This window comes from Scyliorhinus torazame, chromosome 14 (genome assembly GCF_047496885.1).
Source record: "Scyliorhinus torazame isolate Kashiwa2021f chromosome 14, sScyTor2.1, whole genome shotgun sequence".
In the NCBI taxonomy this organism is placed as follows: Eukaryota; Metazoa; Chordata; class Chondrichthyes; order Carcharhiniformes; family Scyliorhinidae; genus Scyliorhinus; species Scyliorhinus torazame.
The window spans coordinates 38,199,349-38,218,211 of record NC_092720.1 but is presented as its reverse complement, the minus strand read 5'-3'; the positions used below and the strand labels follow the sequence as shown (position 1 = coordinate 38,218,211).

At 50.3% G+C, this 18,863-nt stretch overlaps 1 protein-coding gene across 3 annotated transcripts in view; it reads right to left on the bottom strand.

Annotated features, from left to right (window-relative positions):
- Positions 1–18,767, bottom strand: part of rfc4 (replication factor C (activator 1) 4) — a 50,355-nt gene extending 31,588 nt beyond the window's left edge. For 2 of the 3 annotated variants that reach the window (XM_072473970.1, XM_072473972.1), the window contains exons 1-2: positions 18,607–18,767; positions 14,535–14,660 (exon numbers count right to left, since the gene is read on the bottom strand). In XM_072473970.1, coding sequence (XP_072330071.1) covers positions 14,535–14,653 — 119 coding nt within the window. In that variant the 5' untranslated portion in view covers positions 14,654–14,660; positions 18,607–18,767. Of the gene's footprint in view, positions 1–14,473; positions 14,661–18,606 lie in introns of those variants that run through there. The other variant, XM_072473971.1, reaches the window with a different exon arrangement.
- Between the last annotated feature and the right edge of the window lie 96 nt (positions 18,768–18,863).

Genomic DNA, 18,863 nt, shown 5'->3' with positions numbered 1-18,863 from the left:
CGGTGTGTGGAGCTACTTAAGAAGGAGGTGCTGACCCCGATGCTACAGGCAATTGAGGGGCTTAAGGAGGCACAAAGGACCCAGGAGACAGAGCTCCGCGTGGTGGAGCAGGTGACGGATAATGAGGACGAGATCCTGGGCCTGGCGGTCAAAACACAGACGCACGAGGCGCTCCACAAAAAGTGCATTGAAAGGATTGAGGCCCTAGAAAACAGAGCACGAAGGAAGAACCTTCGGATCCTGGGTCTCCCTGAGGGAGTGGAAGGAGCGGACTGCGGGGCTTACGTGAGCACGATGCTAAGCTCGCTGATGGGAGCTGAGGCCCCTTCGGGCCCCTTAGAAGTGGACGGGGCTCATCGGGTCCCGGCGAGGAGACCAAAGGCGGGAGAACCACCTAGGGCGACAATCGTGCGATTTCACCGCTTTAATGATAGAGAAGTGGTTCTGAGATGGGCCAAAAAGGTACGGAGTAGTAGATGGGAGAATGCAGTGGTACAGGTGTACCAGGATTGGAGTGCGGAGGTGGCGAGAAGGAGGGCGAGTTTTAATCGAGCCAAGGAGGTGTTACACAAGAAGAAGGTGAAGTTCGGGATGCTGCAGCCGGCGCGACTATGGGTCACGTACCAGGAGAGACATCACTACTTCGAAACGGCGGAAGAAGCATGGACCTTTATTAAAGATGAGAAATTGGATCGGAACTGAGGGACTGATATTAGAGGGAAATGTCACTGTCGATGTATATAGAGATGTAAATTGGGAAGGGGGGGGGACACTAAGAAATGTGGGCGCCGGTGGGGGGGAAAAAAAGAGACATAGGCGGAGGATGAGGAATGGGAGTGGGGTGGCAGAGGGAGCTGCCCCACAAGGGGCAGGTCAGCTACAGAGATGTTCCCGCGCCAGACAGATAATGGCGGGAAGATAGGCGCAAGGTAGATGGGAGTTCCCCACACGGGGGGGGGTCAAGGAGTGAGCAGGAGAAGCCGGGGTCAGTTGAAGTCAGCTGACTTGCGGAAGTAATATGGGGGGAGCAATCACGCTAGAGGGGGATCTAGCGGGGGGTGGGGGAGATACCTGGATTGCTGCTGCAGAAATCAAAGAGGAACTGGCTAAAGAAAGGGTGGTCGGGGCTGGAATGCGCCACCTGGGGAACGAGTGGGAGCGCGGCATCGGGACGTGGGACTGGCCTAGAGAGGGTGATGGCTAGTCGACACGGGAAGGGGGCAGGTAGCCCCCTAGTGAGGCTGATCACGTGGAACGTGAGAGGCCTAAATGGACCGATTAAAAGGGCCCGAGTGCTCGCGCACTTGAAAGGACTGAGGGCAGACGTGGCTATGCTCCAGGAGACGCACCTGAAGGTGGCGGACCAAGTTAGGTTAAGGAAAGGATGGGTGGGACAGGTGTTCCATTCAGGTCTGGATGCAAAGAATAGAGGGGTGGCCATACTGGTGGGGAAACGGGTATCATTCGAAGCTAGGAGCATTGTAGCAGATAGTGGAGGCAGATATGTGATGGTGAGTGGCAGGCTGGAGGGAATGGAGGTTGTGTTGGTTAACGTATATGCCCCGAATTGGGATGATGCGGGATATATGAGGCGGATGCTGGGACGTATACCAGACCTGGAGGTAGGAAACTTGATAATGGGGGGAGACTTCAACACCGTGCTGGACCCAGGGTTAGATAGATCCAGATCTAAGACCGGAAGAAGGCCGGCAGCGGCCAAGGTGCTTAAGGGGTTTATGGACCAAATGGGGGGAGTGGATCCATGGCGATTTCTTAGACCGAGGGCCAGGGAGTTCTCCTTCTTCTCCCATGTTCATAAGGTGTACTCCCGGATAGATTTTTTTGTTTTGGGAAAGTCGTTGATCTCGAGGGTGGAAGAAACTGAGTATTCAGCCATAGCTATTTCGGATCATGCCCCACACTGGGTGGACCTGGAACTAGGAGAGGAGAGGGAGCAGCGTGCACTCTGGCGATTAGATGTGGGATTGTTGGCGGATGAGGGAGTCTGTGGACGAGTGCGGGGATGTATCGAGAGGTACCTGGAGGCCAATGACGACGGGGAGGTCCGAGTGGGAGTGGTATGGGAAGCATTAAAGACGGTGGTCAGAGGAGAGCTGATCTCCATCAGGGCCCACAAAGGGAAAACAGAGGCCAAGGAAAGGGAAAGATTACTGGGGGAGATCTTAAGGGTGGACAGAGAATTTGCGGAGACCCCGGAGGAGGGACTGTACAGAGAGCGACGATGACTCCAGACGGAGTTCGACCTTCTGACCACCAGGAGGAGGGCGGAGGTGCTGTGGAGGAAGGCACAAGGGATGAGGTATGAATATGGGGAAAAGGCTAGTCGCCTGTTGGCCCATCAGCTGCAAAAGAGGACAGCGGCAAGGGAGATAGGGGGAATTAGAGACGAAAAGGGAGCTACGGTGCGGAGAGCAGGGAAGATAAACGGGGTGTTTAAGACCTTTTACGAAAGACTTTATAGGTCCCAACCCCCGGAGGGAAAAGAGGAGATGCGGCAGTTTCTGGACCAATTAAGGTTCCCGAGGGTGGAGGAGCAGGAGGTGGAAGGCCTGGAGGCACCAATTGGGGTGGACGAGGTTACCAAGGGGCTGGGGAACATGCAGGCAGGGAAGGCTCTGGGACCAGATGGGTTCCCGGTGGAATTTTATAGAAAATATGTGGACCTGCTGGCCCCGCTGTTGGGGAGGACTTTTAACGAGGCCAGGGAAGGAGGGACTCTACCCCCGACAATGTCGGAGGCGACGATATCGCTAATTTTGAAGCGGGATAAAGATCCGCTGCAGTGCGGGTCCGATAGGCCTATTTCACTATTAAATGTGGGCGCCAAATTGCTAGCAAAGGTGCTGGCATCAAGGATAGAGGACTGTGTCCCGGGGGTGGTGCACGAAGACCAGACAGGATTCGTAAAGGGGCGACAACTAAATGTCAACGTGCGACGGCTATTAGGGGTGATAATGATGGCCCCAGTAGAGGGGGAGGCAGAGATAGTGGCGGCAATGGATGCAGAGAAGGCATTTGACAGGGTGGAGTGGGAGTACCTATGGGAGGTGCTGAGGAGGTTCGGGTTCGGGAATGGGTTTATTAGCTGGGTCAAACTCCTCTATGGGGCCCCAACGGCAAGTGTGGTCACGGGTCGGCAAAGATCGGAGTATTTCCGACTATACAGGGGAACAAGACAGGGATGCCCGCTATCTCCATTACTGTTCGCGTTGGCAATTGAACCACTGGCCATGGGTGATTAGAGGGGGAGAAGAACACCGAGTGTCACTCTACGCGGATGACCTACTGTTGTATGTGACGGACCCAGTGGGGGGGATGACAGAGGTCATGCAGATATTGAGGGAGTTCGGAGATTTCTCGGGATATAGGCTTAACATGGGGAAGAGTGAACTTTTCGTGATACACCCTGGGGACCAGAGTAGAGGGATAGATGGCCTGCCTTTAAGGAAAGTGGAAAGAAACTTTCGATACCTGGGGATTCAGATAGCCAGGAGCTGGGAACCTTGCACAGACTTAATCTGACACGACTGGTGGAACAAATGGAAGAGGACTTCAAGAGGTGGGACATGCAGCCACTGTCACTGGCTGGCAGAGTGCAGGCAATTAAGACGATGGTCCTCCCGAGGTTCCTATTTGTATTCCAATGTCTCCCTATACTGATCACTAAGGCCTTCTTTAAAAAAATAGACAGGAGCATCACGAGCTTCGTGTGGGCAGGGAAAGTTCCGAGGGTAAGGAGGGGGTTCTTACAACGTAGCAGAGATAGAGGGGGACTGGAGCTGCCGAATCTGGGCGACTACTATTGGGCCGCCAATGTGGCGATGATCCGTAAATGGATGATAGAGGGAGAGGGAGCGGCGTGGAAAAGACTAGAGAGAAAGTCCTGTAAAGGGACAAGTCTAGAGGCGCTGGTGACGGCGCCACTACCGTTCTCACCAAACAAATTTACCACGAACCCAGTGGTGGCGGCAACATTAAATATCTGGGGACAATGGAGGCGACAGAGAGGTATGCTGGGAGCCCTGGTGGGGTCCCCAATCAGTAACAACCATAGGTTTGCCCCAGGGAGGATGGATGGAGGATTCCAGAGCTGGCACCAGTTGGGAATTAGGAGGGTGGGAGATTTATTTATAGACGGGACGTTTGCAAGCTTGGGAGCGTTGGAGGAAAAGTATAAGCTGCCCCGGGGAAATTTCTTTAGGTATATGCAGGTGAGGGCGTTCACAAGACAACAGGTGAGGGAATTTCCATTGCTCCCGACACAGGGGATCCAGGATAGAATGCTCTCGGGGATGTGGGTCGGGGAGGGCAAGGTGTCAGAGATATACAGAGAGATGAGAGAAGAGGGGGAGGAGCTGGTGGGCGAACTAAAAGGAAAGTGGGAAGAAGAGCTCGGGGAGGAGATAGAGGAGGGTCTGTGGGCTGATGCCCTAAGCAGGGTAAATTCCTCTTCCTCGCGTGGCAGGCTTAGCCTGATTCAATTTAAGGTGCTACATAGAGCACACATAACGGGAGCAAGGTTAAGCAGGTTCTTCGGAGTGGAGGACAAGTGTGGGAGGTGCGGCGGAAGCCCGGCAAACCACACACATATGTTTTGGTTGTGCCCGGCACTGGAGGGGTATTGGAGGGGAGTGACGGGAGTGATTTCGAAGGTGGTGAAGGTCCGGGTCAAACCAGGCTGGGGGTTAGCTTTATTTGGAGTTGCGGATGAGCCGGGAGTGCAGGAGGCGAAAGAGGCCGATGTCATGGCCTTTGCGTCCCTAGTAGCCCGGCGTAGGATTTTACTCGTGTGGAAGGAAGCGAAACCCCCCGGACTGGAGGCCTGGATAAACGATATGGCGGGGTTCATAAAACTGGAGCAGATTAAGTCTGCACTGAGAGGATCGGCTCAAGGGTTCACTAGAAGGTGGCAACCATTCCTCGACTACCTAGCGGAACGTTAGAGGGAAGATAGATGACCAGCAGCAGCAACCCAGGGGGGAGGGGAAAGTTTCATTTTATGTTAATTGATTAGTTTACCATGTTGGTTAGTTACTTTTTATTAGAGTGTGGTTAACATGTTACATGTACTATTAAATTTTCTTTATGTTTGATGTGTAAGGGGAAAAAATTGTGAACAAAAAATTTCAATAAAATATATTTCAAAAAGAAAAATGGAAAAGGTAATATTTTAAACATTGAACACAATTATGTGTTCAAATTTTCACCATTGGCCATTGTAAATTAAAGGTTTTATTGCCATGGGATTTGGGGTGGGCTGGCTGGCCGGATACAGAACTGGCTTGGTTATAGAAAATGGAGTGTAGTGGCGAGTGTTTTCTTGAATGGCGATCTGTAGCCAGTGGTGTTCCGCAGGGTTCAGTGTTGGGACGTCTGTTGTTTATTGTGTATATAAATGATTTGGAGGAAAATGTGGGTGGTCTGATTATTAAGTTTGCGGATGACACGAAGATTGGCAGAGTTGCTGATAGTGCGGAGCAATGTCAGAGGATGCAACAGGATATAGATAGATTGGAGACTTGGGCACAGAAATCCAGACAAATGCGAGGGGATGCATTTTGGAGGATTAAATTTAGGTATGAATTATACAGTAAATGGCAGAATCCTTAGGAACGACTTCCGGGTGCGGCGATGACCAGCTGAGTCGCACGTTTCAGCTGCTCCCGGTGAAACGGACTTTTGGGCTCTTGATAGGAGCCCCAACGGCAATTTTGACGGCTAAAAACACTGTGCGGTAAACCAGAAGGGAATCCCCCCTGGATACGGATGAAAAAAGGAGGAGAAAGTGGCCGGATTGCAGTGGATCCTTTAGAACAGCGGCAAGGAAGGCAAGCAAAAACCAAGATGGCGTCGTCGGAAGGTGGCAGTTTAACATGGGGCCCTGAACAACAAGAGTTCTTGAAATGCTGTGTGGAAGAGCTCAAAAAGGAAATGAAGAAAGAGCTGTTGGCCCCGATACTACAGGCGATCGAAGGGCTAAAGGAGGAACAAAAGACCCAGGAGCGGGAGCTTCAGGTCGTGAAGGCAAAGGCAGCCGAGAATGAGGACGACATACAGGGCCTGGTGGTGAAGACGGAGATGCATGAGGCACATCAGAAACGATGTGTGGAAAGGCTGGAGGCACTGGAGAACAACGCAAGGAGGAACAACCTGAGGATTCTTGGTCTTCCTGAAGGTGCGGAGGGAGCGGACGTCGGGGCATATGTGAGCACGATGCTGCACTCGTTAATGGGAGCGGAGGCCCCGGCGGGTCCGTTGGAGGTGGAGGGAGCATACCGAGTGATGGTGCGAGGACCGAGAGCAGGAGAAATTCCCAGAGCCATAGTGGTGAGATTCCTCCGTTTTAAGGATAGAGAAATGGTCCTTACATGGGCAAAGAAAACTCGGAGCTGTAAATGGGAGAACGCGGTGATCCGCGTTTATCAAGACTGGAGTGCGGAGGTGGCGAGAAGGAGGGCGAGCTTTAATCGGGCCAAGGCGGTGCTTCATAAAAAGAAGATAACATTTTGAATGCTGCAACCGGCAAGACTGTGGGTCACATATCGAGGGAGGCACCACTACTTTGAGACGGCGGATGAAGCGTGGACTTTTATTGTGGAAGAAAAACTGGAATGAGCGGGTTATTAAAAAGAACGTTTGAACAAAGTGGTGGGGCGAATGTGGGGGGCGAAGAGGGGGGTTAAAAAGGGGGGGAAAAGAGGAGTTTTATGTACTAATCCTGCGATGTGGTAACTTTTCTCTCTTCCACAGGTGGTGATGGGGGGAGGAGGGGAGGTGGAGGAGATGGGGCGTTGGCCATTGGGGGCGGGGCCAAGGGAGAAGCGCGGGCTTGGTTCCCGCGCTATGACAATCATGGCGGGAATAGAGAAGCAGGAAGGAGGGGGCGTCGCACGGTGCGAGCCGAGGTCACGGGGGGAAGCCGAGGTCGGCCAGAGTTTGCTGACTTCTGGGAGCAACATGGGGGGGAGTAATTACGCTAGCGGGGGATCTAGCGGGGGGGGTGGGAGGGGGGAATTACTGGGTTGCTGCTGCTGGGGAGAGGGGGGAGCTGGTATGGGAGGGGAGGGCACCGCCTGGGGGAGATACAGCTGCGTGGGAACCGGGTGAGGAGCTGGAAAAAGGGGATGGCTAATCAACAAGGGGGGGGGTAGGAAGCCCCCCAACCCGGCTGATCACGTGGAACGTGAGAGGGCTGAACGGGCCGATAAAGAGGGCACGGGTACTCGCACACCTTAAGAAACTTAAGGCAGATGTGGTTATGTTACAGGAAACGCACCTGAAACTGATAGACCAGGTTAGGCTACGCAAAGGATGGGTGGGGCAGGTGTTCCATTCGGGGCTAGATGCGAAAAACAGGGGGGTGGCTATCTTAGTGGGGAAGCGGGTAATGATCGAGGCAAAGACTATAGTGGCGGATAACGGGGGCAGATACGTGATGGTGAGTGGCAAACTACAGGGGGAGACGGTGGTTTTGGTAAACGTATATGCCCCGAACTGGGATGACGCCAACTTTATGAGGCGTATGTTAGGACGCATTCCGGACCTAGAGATGGGAAAGCTGATAATGGGGGGAGATTTTAATACGGTGTTGGAACCAGGGCTGGATAGGTCGAAGTCCAGGACTGGAAGGAGGCCGGCAGCAGCCAAGGTACTTAAAGATTTTATGGAGCAGATGGGAGGTGTAGACCCGTGGAGATTTAGCAGACCTAGGAGTAAGGAGTTCTCGTTTTTCTCCTATGTCCATAAAGTCTACTCGTGAATAGACTTTTTTGTGCTGGGAAGGGCGTTGATCCCGAAGGTGAGGGGAACGGAGTATACGGCTATAGCCATTTCGGATCACGCTCCACACTGGGTAGACTTGGAGATAGGGGAGGAAACAGGAGGGCGCCCACCCTGGAGAATGGACATGGGACTAATGGCAGATGAGGGGGTGTGTCTAAGGGTGAGGGGGTGCATTGAAAAGTACTTGGAACTCAATGATAATGGGGAGGTCCAGGTGGGAGTGGTCTGGGAGGCGCTGAAGGCGGTGGTTAGAGGGGCGCTGATATCAATAAGGGCACATAAAGGGAAGCAGGAGAGTAAGGAACGGGAGCGGTTGCTGCAAGAACTTTTGAGGGTGGACAGACAATATGCGGAAGCACCGGAGGAGGGACTGTACAGGGAAAGGCAAAGGCTACATGTAGAATTTGACTTGCTGACTACGGGCACTGCAGAGGCACAATGGAGGAAGGCACAGGGTGTACAGTACGAATATGGGGAGAAGGCGAGCAGGTTGCTGGCACACCAATTGAGGAAAAGGGGAGCAGCGAGGGAAATAGGGGGAGTGAGGGATGAGGAAGGAGAGATGGAGCGGAGAGAGTGAATGGAGTATTCAAGACATTTTATCAAAAATTATATGAAGCTCAAGCCCCGGATGGGAGGGAGAGAATGATGGGCTTCTTGGATCGGCTGGAATTTCCCAAGGTGGAAGAGCAGGAAAGGGTGGGACTGGGAGCACAGATCGAGGTAGAAGAAGTGGTGAAAGGAATTAGGAGCATGCAGACGGGAAAGGCCCCGGGACCGGATGGATTCCCAGTCGAATTCTATAGAAAATATGTGGACTTGCTCGCCCCGGTATTGACGAGGACCTTTAATGAGGCAAAGGAAAGGGGACAACTGCCCCCGACTATGTCTGAAGCAACGATATCGCTTCTCTTAAAGAAGGAAAAGGACCCGCTACAATGCGGGTCCTATAGACCTATTTCCCTCCTAAATGTAGATGCCAAGATCCTGGCCAAGGTAATGGCAATGAGAATAGAGGAATGTGTCCTGGGGGTGGTCCACGAGGACCAAACTGGGTTTGTGAAGGGGAGACAGCTGAACACGAATATACGGAGGCTGTTAGGGGTAATGATGATGGCCCCACCAGAGGGGGAAACGGAGATAGTAGTGGCGATGGATGCCGAGAAAGCATTTGATAGAGTGGAGTGGGATTATTTGTGGGAGGTGTTGAGGAGATTTGGTTTTGGAGAGGGGTATGTTAGATGGGTGCAGCTGTTGTATAGGGCCCCGATGGCGAGCGTGGTCACGAATGGACGGGGATCTGCATATTTTCGGCTCCATAGAGGGACAAGGCAGGGATGCCCTCTGTCCCCATTATTGTTTGCACTGGCGATTGAGCCCCTGGCGATAGCGTTGAGGGGTTCCAAGAAGTGGAGGGGAGTACTTAGAGGAGAAGAACACCGGGTATCTTTGTATGCGGACGATTTGCTACTATACGTGGCAGACCCGGCGGAGGGGATGCCAGAAATAATGCGGATACTTGGGGAGTTTGGGGATTTTTCAGGGTATAAATTGAACATGGGGAAAAGTGAGTTGTTTGTGGTGCATCCAGGGGAGCAGAGTAGAGAAATAGAGGACCTACCGTTGAGGAAGGTAACAAGGGACTTTCGTTACCTGGGGATCCAGATAGCCAAGAATTGGGGCACATTGCATAGGTTAAATTTAACGCGGTTGGTGGAACAAATGGAGGAGGATTTCAAGAGATGGGATATGGTATCCCTGTCACTGGCAGGGAGGGTGCAGGTGGTTAAGATGGTGGTCCTCCCGAGATTCCTCTTTGTGTTTCAGTGCCTCCCGGTGGTGATCACGAAGGCTTTTTTTAAAAGGATTGAAAAGAGCATCATGGGTTTTGTGTGGGCCGGGAAGACCCCGAGAGTGAGGAAGGGATTCTTACAGCGTAGCAGGGATAGGGGGGGGCTGTCACTACCGAGCCTAAGTGAGTATTATTGGGCCGCTAATATTTAAATGGTGAGTAAGTGGATGGGAGAGGAGGAGGGAGCGGCGTGGAAGAGATTAGAGAGGGCGTCCTGTAGGGGGACTAGCCTACAGGCTACGGTGACAGCCCCATTGCCGTTCTCACCGAGGAACTACACCACAAGCCCGGTGGTGGTGGCTACACTGAAGATTTGGGGACAGTGGAGACGGCATAGGGGAAAGACTGGAGCCTTGGGGGGGTCCCCGATAAGAAACAACCATAGGTTTGCCCCGGGGGGAATAGATGGGGGATATGGAATGTGGCAAAGAGCAGGAATAACGCAACTGAAAGGTCTGTTTGTGGATGGGAAGTTCGCGAGTCAGGGAGCGCTGACTGAGAAATATGGGTTGCCCCAAGGGAATGCATTCAGGTATATGCAACTGAGGGCTTTTGCGAGGCAACAGGTGAGGGAATTCCCGCAGCTCCCGACACAAGAGGTGCAGGACAGAGTGATCTCAAAGACATGGGTGGGGGATAGTAAGGTGTCAGATATATATAGGGAAATGAGGGACGAAGGGGAGACTATGGTAGATGAACTAAAAGGGAAATGGGAAGAAGAGCTGGGGGAGGAGATCGAGGAGGGGCTGTGGGCAGATGCCCTAAGCAGGGTAAACTCGTCGTCCTCGTGTGCCAGGCTAAGCCTGATTCAGTTTAAGGAATTACACAGGGCGCATATGACTGGAGCACGGCTCAGTAAATTTTTTGGGGTGGAGCATAGGTGTGCGAGGTGCTCGAGAAGCCCAGCGAATCATACCCATATGTTTTGCTCATGCCCGGCACTACAGGGGTTTTGGATGGGGGTGACAAAGGTGCTTTCAAAAGTAGTGGGGGTCCGGGTCGAACCAAGCTGGGGGTTGGCTATATTTGGGGTTGCACAAGAGCCGGGAGTGCAGGAGGCGAGAGAGGCCGATGTTTTGCCCTTTGCGTCCCTAGTAGCCTGGCGCAGGATATTGTTAACGTGGAAAGAAGCCAAGCCCCCGGGGGTGGAGACCTGGATAAATGACATGGCGGGGTTCATAAAGCTAGAGCGGATTAAGTTCGTTCTAAGGGGGTCGGCTCAAGGGTTCACCAGGCGGTGGCAACCGTTCGTCGAATACCTCGCAGAAAGATAGATGGAATGGAAAAAAGGCAGCAGCAGCCCAGGATTGGGGGGGGGGGGGGGGGGGGAGGAGGAACCAGAAGGACTCTCAGGGTTGTTAATATATACTGTATAATATGTATAGGTCGTTGCGACAGATAATTATATATTGGACTGTTAAATTATATTTTTGGAGAGTGGTACTTGTGATAAGGCAGTTGCCAATTAGGGTTAGTTTTCATTTTTGTTATTTATTATTTATTCATTTTTTGTTTATAAAATAGGTCATTGTTATTTGTGTTGTTATAATATTGTGTAAAGGATGCACAATGTACTGTGCTGGTTGACCAAAAATTTTCAATAAAATATTTATTAAAAAAAAAGAATCCTTAGGAACATTAACATACAGAGGGATCTGGGCGTGCAGGTCCACAGTTCCCTAAAAGTGGCAATACAAGTGGGCAAGGAGATTAAGAAGTCATATGGCATTCATCACTAGGGCATTGAGCACAAGAGTTGGGAAATCACATTGCAGCTATATTGCTACTCTGGTTAGGCCACATTTGGAGTATTACATGCAGCTCTGGTCACCACATTATCAGAAGGACATGAAAGCATTGGAGAGAGTGCAAAGAAGGTTCACCAGGATGTTGCCTGGTCTCAAAGGTGTTGGCTATGAGGAGAGGTTGAATAAACTAGGATTGTTTTCACTGGAAAGACGGAGGCTGAGGGGAGAACATAGAACATACAGTGCAGAAGGAGGCCATTCGGCCCATCAAGTCTGCACTGAGCCACTTAAGCCCTCACTTCCACCCTAACCCAATAACCCTTCCTAACCTTTTTGGACACTAAGGGCAATTTAGCATGGTTAATCCACCTAACCTGCACGTCTTTGGACTGTGGGAGGAAACCGGAGCACCCGGAGGAAACCCACGCAGACACGGGGAGAACGTGCAGTCTCCGCACAGACAGTGACCCAGAGCTGGGATCGAACTTGGGACCCTGGCGCTGTGAAGCCATAGTGCTATCCACTTGTGCCACCCTGATAGGAGACCTGGTGAAGGTCTATAAAATTATGAGAGACATAGACAGGGAGGATAGTCAGAGGCTTTTTCAAAGGGTGGAAGTGTCAATTACAAGGGGACATAGGTTCACGGTGAGATAGGGAAAGTTTAAGGGAGAAGTGCGGGGTAAGGTTTTCACAGAGAATGGTGGGTGCCTGGAACGCGCTGGCAGAGGATGTGGTGGAAGCAGGCACATTAGCAACATTTAAGAAGCATCTGGATGGATACATGAATAGGGAGGAAATAGAGGGATACGGACCGAGTAAGGGATGAAGGTTTTTTTTAAAGTTAGGGCATCATGATCGGCACAGGCTTGGAGATCTGAAGTGCCTGTTCCTGCGCTGTACTTTTCTTTGTTCTTCATGATTTTCAGAATATAGTTTTGCCTAGTACTAGCCTCCAAGGTTTTCGTCTCATACGTAACGGCAATGTTGTATCTATCGCCCATGTGAATCTGATCTCCCATACACCAGGCTCCCAATCTGAGCCACGCAGTCATGGCCAACTACTGAGCAAAGTCAGGCTCCTCTTGTACACTGCTCTGGAAACTGCTTAGCACTGGGGATCACCTGGCTGCAAGCGGTCCACTTGCGTTCTGATCGCAAATAATGGGTGACCCAAGAAAAGGGAAGGTGAAAATAAAACTTACAAAAAAACATCCCCCCACGCCAAAAAATAATAGACTGTGGAAGAGATGTGGAGAATATTCAGCCCTCCAATATTGAAACATTTCCATCCTTTGAGCTCAAGCACAAAAAGGACAATCGTTTATTGTCACAAGTAGGCTGCAATGAAGTTACTGTGAAAAGCCCCTAGCCGCCACATTCCGGCGCCGGTGCAGGGAGGCCGGTACGGGAATTGAACCCGCGCTGCTGGCCTTGTTCTGCCTTACAAGCCAGCTGTTTAGCCCACTGTGCTAAACCAGCCCTTCTAGCATGTAAGAGGCAAAACAACAGAGTGCAACTTGGAGAGAATGATAACCAGGAATGAAGTTCCACAGATCTTCTCCCTCCCAAAACAGCTGCCGTAGGAGACCAGAGAAAATAATGAGAAACCCGCACTGCGGTTCCACAGCGAAAGCTTGGAGATTTGCAATGGTTGAATGTGTGGCATATTCTGGAACTTTAGACTACAGTTAAGAACTCTTCCTTGATTAGCTCCATAGGCCGGACAAGCCACTTATGAAGCTTCACCACTGATTTTCCCTTCATGGCATAAAAGATAAAGTCAGCATTTAGTTCTGAAACTATAACAATTGTATAATTATTATTAGGAAAACAATGGTAGTTTTAAGGGATTTTCATTTGTATTGGTAAACATTAGAAATAAGGTATAAAGTGGGTTAATGTTTCTGTGCCTGGAGGGGTAGGACCTATAGTTAGATTCATGCTGGACAAAGGTATTTCCACGTGTGGGGGTTGGCTAAGTTCCAACTGTGTTTCTATTGTGCTTACAGAGGGCTACAGCGTGAAGAATAAATAAACTCGCAATGATTGCTTAGCAACTGAGCCTTGTGAGGTAGAGAAGCTCTTAAAGTCTGAGTTCAGCAAATTTGTTTGCAGTCAAAGATAGGCAGTGAGAGAGAAGGCAGCTCTCACAGCTCTGCTAGAAGTTAGAGAGGGAACATCTCTCCCAGCTTAGCGGAGGAAAAGCCATACCATGGAGTAATGGTTGAGAAAACAAGTGCAGGTAGTTAAGAGAACTAGAGAAATGGAGAGAAATTTCCAAGAAGTCGGAGGTTAAAGGTACTAGAACACAGAAATGTTCAGTAAAGACAGACCACGCTGAGAAGGGCCAGACACCAGAAAGATATCTGAAGTGATTTTCAAGTTTGAGAGATGTAACTATATCTTGTGGAACGCGAGTTGAAATAACTATGGAGATTGGTAGCTGGATCTCAGAGTTTGTGTAAAAGCAGTTAGGACAAAGGAACCTAAAAGTGGGTGGTACAAAATCCTGGACGGGAAGGACTGTTAAAAGTGGAGCGGTAGCTTTGTTTAAAGTGTCATTTGAAATGAAAATGAAATGAAAATCGCTTATTGTCACAAGTAGGCTTCAAATGAAGTTACTGTGAAAAGCCCCTAGTCGCCACATTCCGGCGCCTGCTCGGGGAGGCTGTTACGGGAATTGAACCGTGCTGCTGGCCTGCCTTGGTCTGCTTTAAAAGCCAGCTATTTAGCCCTGTCTGGATTTCAGAATGCAAACAGCTCAGGGAAAATATTATTATTATTATGGATGCCGATTTTAAAGTGTGTTTTTGGGAGTGGAGTTTGGAAACTCTCATGTGATCATCATCTGGGAGGATTCTGAGAAAAATGCACAAGGCTATAACTTGGGTTCAGAGCGGATGCGTGTGTTTGACCACATTCACCTTGTGTGCTAAAAAAAAGGAACATTGTGTGTTAAAGAGACTACTGTAGCTCAAAATGTACTTTGTCATCCCTGTCAATCCCAAAACCCGTGTGTAATTGTTAAACTAGCGGTGAAGTAGAGGAGTATTGTATACACACACACCTGCCATTTTCAATCGTCTATGTAATGCACACAAAGCATCATCTGGAATTAAGTTTCTTACTATTTCTCCACCCATGGAACTGATTTTTGTTTCTTGCTCTCTCCGCTGGTTCCGGCTGCGGCTTTTTCCTTTGCTGGTTTGATGCCGGTAACTCCAGCTCCTTTTAAAAAAGCTTGCATCTTTCACCTACAAATAAAAATGGCAATTGATTAAGTCAAGAGGCAAAAGAAGAATTACTCAACTGACAGTAACAACACGGAGACCAGAACCTGCCAATAGCATGTTTGCAGTTCACAAGGTTGTAGTCACAGGGCAGCCCGGTAGCATAGTGGTCAGCACAATTGCTTCACAGCGGCAGGGTCCCAGGTTCGATTCCCGGCTTGGGTCACCGTCTGTGCGGAGTCTGCACGTTCTCCCCGTGTCTGCGTGGGTTTCCTCCGGATGCTCCGGTTTCCTCCCACAGCCCAAAGATGTGCGGGTTAGGTGGATTGGCCATGCTAAATTGCCCTTAGTGTCCAAAAAGGTTAAGTGGGGGTTACTGGGATAGGGTAGATACGTGGGCTTGAGCAGGGTGCTCTTTGTAAGGGCTGGTGCAGACTCGATGAGCCGAATGGTCTCCTTCTGCACTGTAAATTCTCTGATTCTATGAAATGATGAAGTATTAAACTTAGACTCCATCTGTCCTCTCGATTGACTGTAAAAGATCCTTTACTCTCTTCAAGAGTGAGCAAGGATGTTCACCCAATCACTTGTCCACATTTACCCCTCAAATAACACCACCGACGACAAACTAACTGGTATTTCATCTCACCGCTGTTCGTGGGGCCTAGCTGTGTACGCTTGGGCTGCTGTTTTTGCCTGCAGTCCAACAGCAACTACACTTCAAAATGCATCAATTGACAGTTCAAAATGCATCAATTGACAGTAAAGTCCTTCAGGACATCTGAGAATCTGAAAAGCACATTCTCATTCTTTCTTCCCACAATAATTTACAATATCTTGCAACAAATTACATATTTTCCTCATTTTTACATCTTTTCCTGCCACTCAAATTCTTTACTGAAGGATATAGAAGCCCGGCATTGCCCCGAAATCAGCCACTTGATGGTCTGTGACTGCAGTTTCACAGATGATGCACCTTCCAGTTTTCCCTCTCACATTGTATCGGCTTGTTACCTGCCGCAGAAAAGCATCCGGATAAAAGCAAATTACTGCGGATGCTAGAATCTGAAACCAAAGAGAAAATGCTGGAAAGCCTCACCAGGTCTGGCAGCATCTGTAGGGGAGAAAACAGCTAACGTTTCGAGTCCAGATGACCCTTTGTCAAAGCTGGAGCATTTTCGCTTTGGTGGTAGAAAAGCATCCACTAGTACAGTGCTTCCGTATCTGTCTAACAATCCAGGGGTCTGGACTCATCATTCAGATGTTATGGGTCAGGGTTTAGAGAATCCCAAAGTGTATCATGGAGTTCACCTGACCCACAACTTTTAATAGATTGTGGTATGGGGAGCACACGGCTCACTCTACAGGTATGGTACAGCAGAAATGAAAAGTATCTTTTAAAGCAAAACAATGTTTATTCTATGAACTCAAGTTAACCTTTTTGAAAGACAGTGAATATCTTAGCAACTATTAATTCAACCCCCAAAGAATACAACACTAAGTAATCCTTTAAGCTGTCCTTTTAACATCCAAAAGACTTAACAACCTTTAAACAGAAGCACATCAGGGTTTACATTCAATACTGAAAACATTTAAATTTCTGAATTCATCAAATGATCAAGCGATAGTCCTTCATGGCAGAGAGATCAACAATACAGCTGCTTTGGCTGACTTCAGCTGCAACACACTGAAAAACCCAGACACACCAAGCTTTTTCTCAAAGTGAAACTAAAAAGAAGAACCAGAGCTCAGCTCCACCCACACTCTGACATCACTGCAGTAACATGAGCAGCCAAACATTTCTTAAAGTGATATTCTCATGACACAGAGAATGAGGATTTGAATTTAGTTTTTAAAAAAAGGAAACAATAAACGTGCAAAATTAAAGAACCTCAATTTATATAGCACTGACCACATATCCCGAGGTACATTAGAGATAATGACGTACCTCAAATGTAGCCATTGTTGTGATGTAGGAAACATGTCAGCCAATTTATTGACTAAAAAGTCCCACAATTACCAACATGATGACGGCCAGATAATCTGTGTTTCGTCGAAAAAGGTTGACTGAAGGATAAATGTTGGTCAGCACCCACCTGCTCTCCTCCACATTGTGACGACTGGAAGACTTTAGGAATATTGGATTCTAAGTATTGGCCAATTAATGGGTTAAAAGCCAGGGGTTAGTGTGTCTGACTGCAGTGGCCACGATTTTAAAAAATAATTCTGTTTTTCAGGGCCTGAGTGTTTTAGCAGCCAGAAGGTGAAATTGACGAAGGAATGTGGGTTTTTTCAGTCTGGAGTAATGGACTGTGGTTTGACTGGGGAAGTCCCCGGGGAGTTAATGTGCTTTCCAGCCGACAGAGATCAGTTGTTTTTTTAGCTTGGGGAGACGAGGTCATTGCTGTGCGGAGTCCAGGAATGAAGAGAGATATTTTGAAAAGCTTTAGAGAGGCAGTATTATGGAGAAACTTTGGAGAGAGGAGATGAATTCTGGTCTGCCAGACACGGAGTCCATAATTCTGGGATCGCAATGAAATGCAGCCACAGGGTTGTGTGTCCACCTGACAGGACCTTGGTTTCATAAAACATTAAAGCTAGTCAGCCCAAGACGGCATTGCTGGCTCATTCATACAGCAACCCAGTCAGCCCATCCCTGCTCTTTCCCGACAGTCCTCTCCTTTCACAGTAGCACAGTGGTTAGCGCTATTGCTTCACAGCTCCAGGGTCCCAGGTACGATTCCCGGCTTGGGTCACTGTCTGTGTGGAGTCTGCATGTTCTCCCCGTATCTGCGTGGGTTTCCTCCTGGTGCTCCGGTTTCCTCCCATAAGTCCTGAAAGACGTGCGGTTAGATAATTTGGGCATTCTGAATTCTCCCTCTGTGTACCCGATCAGGCGCTGGAATGTGGCGACTAGGGGTTTTTCCACAGTAACTTCATTGCAATGTTAATGTGAGCCTACTTGTGACAATAAAGACTATCAATAGCTCGTCAAATTTCCTTTTGAAGACACTACTGAATCTGTATCCATCACCTCATCATACACTCCATTCTAAAACCTAATCATTCCTTGCATAAAAAACGCATTTACTTATTTCACCCTAATTATGTTGACAATCATCTTAAATCTGGACTCTGGTCATCACCCCTGCAGTCAATCGAAACAGTTCCTCATTATTTACTCTTTACTTTGATTTTAAACAGGGCAGCATGACGACACAGTGGTTAGCAGAGGTGGGGCACTCAGCCCATCACACCGAGAAGGGTGGGGAGACTCAGCCCATCACACCGAGAGGGGGGGCACTCAGCCCATCAAACCGAGGAGGGGGCCACTCAGCCCATCACACCGAGGGGGGGGGGCACTCAGCCCATCACACCGAGGAGGGGGCCACTCAGCCCATCACACTGAGGGGGGGGGCACTCAGCCCATCACACCGAGGGGGGGGCACTCAGCCCATCACACTGAGGGGGGGGGGCACTCAGCCCATCACACTGAGGGGGGGGGCACTCAGCCCATCACACCGAGGGGGGGGGCACTCAGCCCATCACACCGAGGGGGGGGGCACTCAGCCCATCACACCAAGGGGGGGGGGGGCACTCAGCCCATCACACCGAGGGGGGGGCACTCAGCCCATCACACCGAGGGGGGGGGGCACTCAGCCCATCACACCGAGGGGGGGGGGGGGCACTCAGCCCATCACACCGAGGGGGGGGGGCACTCAGCCCATCACACCGAGGGGGGGGGCACTCGGCCCATCACACCGAGGTGCGGGCACTCAGCCCATCACACCGAGAAGGGGGGGGGGGCACTCAGCCCATCACACCGAGAGGGGGGGGGGCACTCAGCCCATCACACTGAGGGGGGGGGGCACTCAGCCCATCACACTGAGGGGGGGGGGTGGGGGCACTCAGCCCATCTTTCCACTGTGATAACTCAAAGAGCCGGATTTCCTGCACATTAGTGACTGACCTGGGGTCCCTGTTCGGGGACTGTGCGGATCCCCCGGGAGCAGAGACTATTCTGGAGGAAGCGGTAGTCGGTCTCGGTCCCGGTCCCTCTCCCACTTTCACCGGCGCCTGTCGCCAAATTCCCGCCAAACTCCCGGAGTCAATCACCCTTACGCGTTTCCGCTTCCGGGCAGTGTCCCAGACAAATCAGTCCGGGTAGAAACCAGAGACAGACCGACTACCCCCCCCCCCCTCCACCAGACATACTGACCCCCTCAC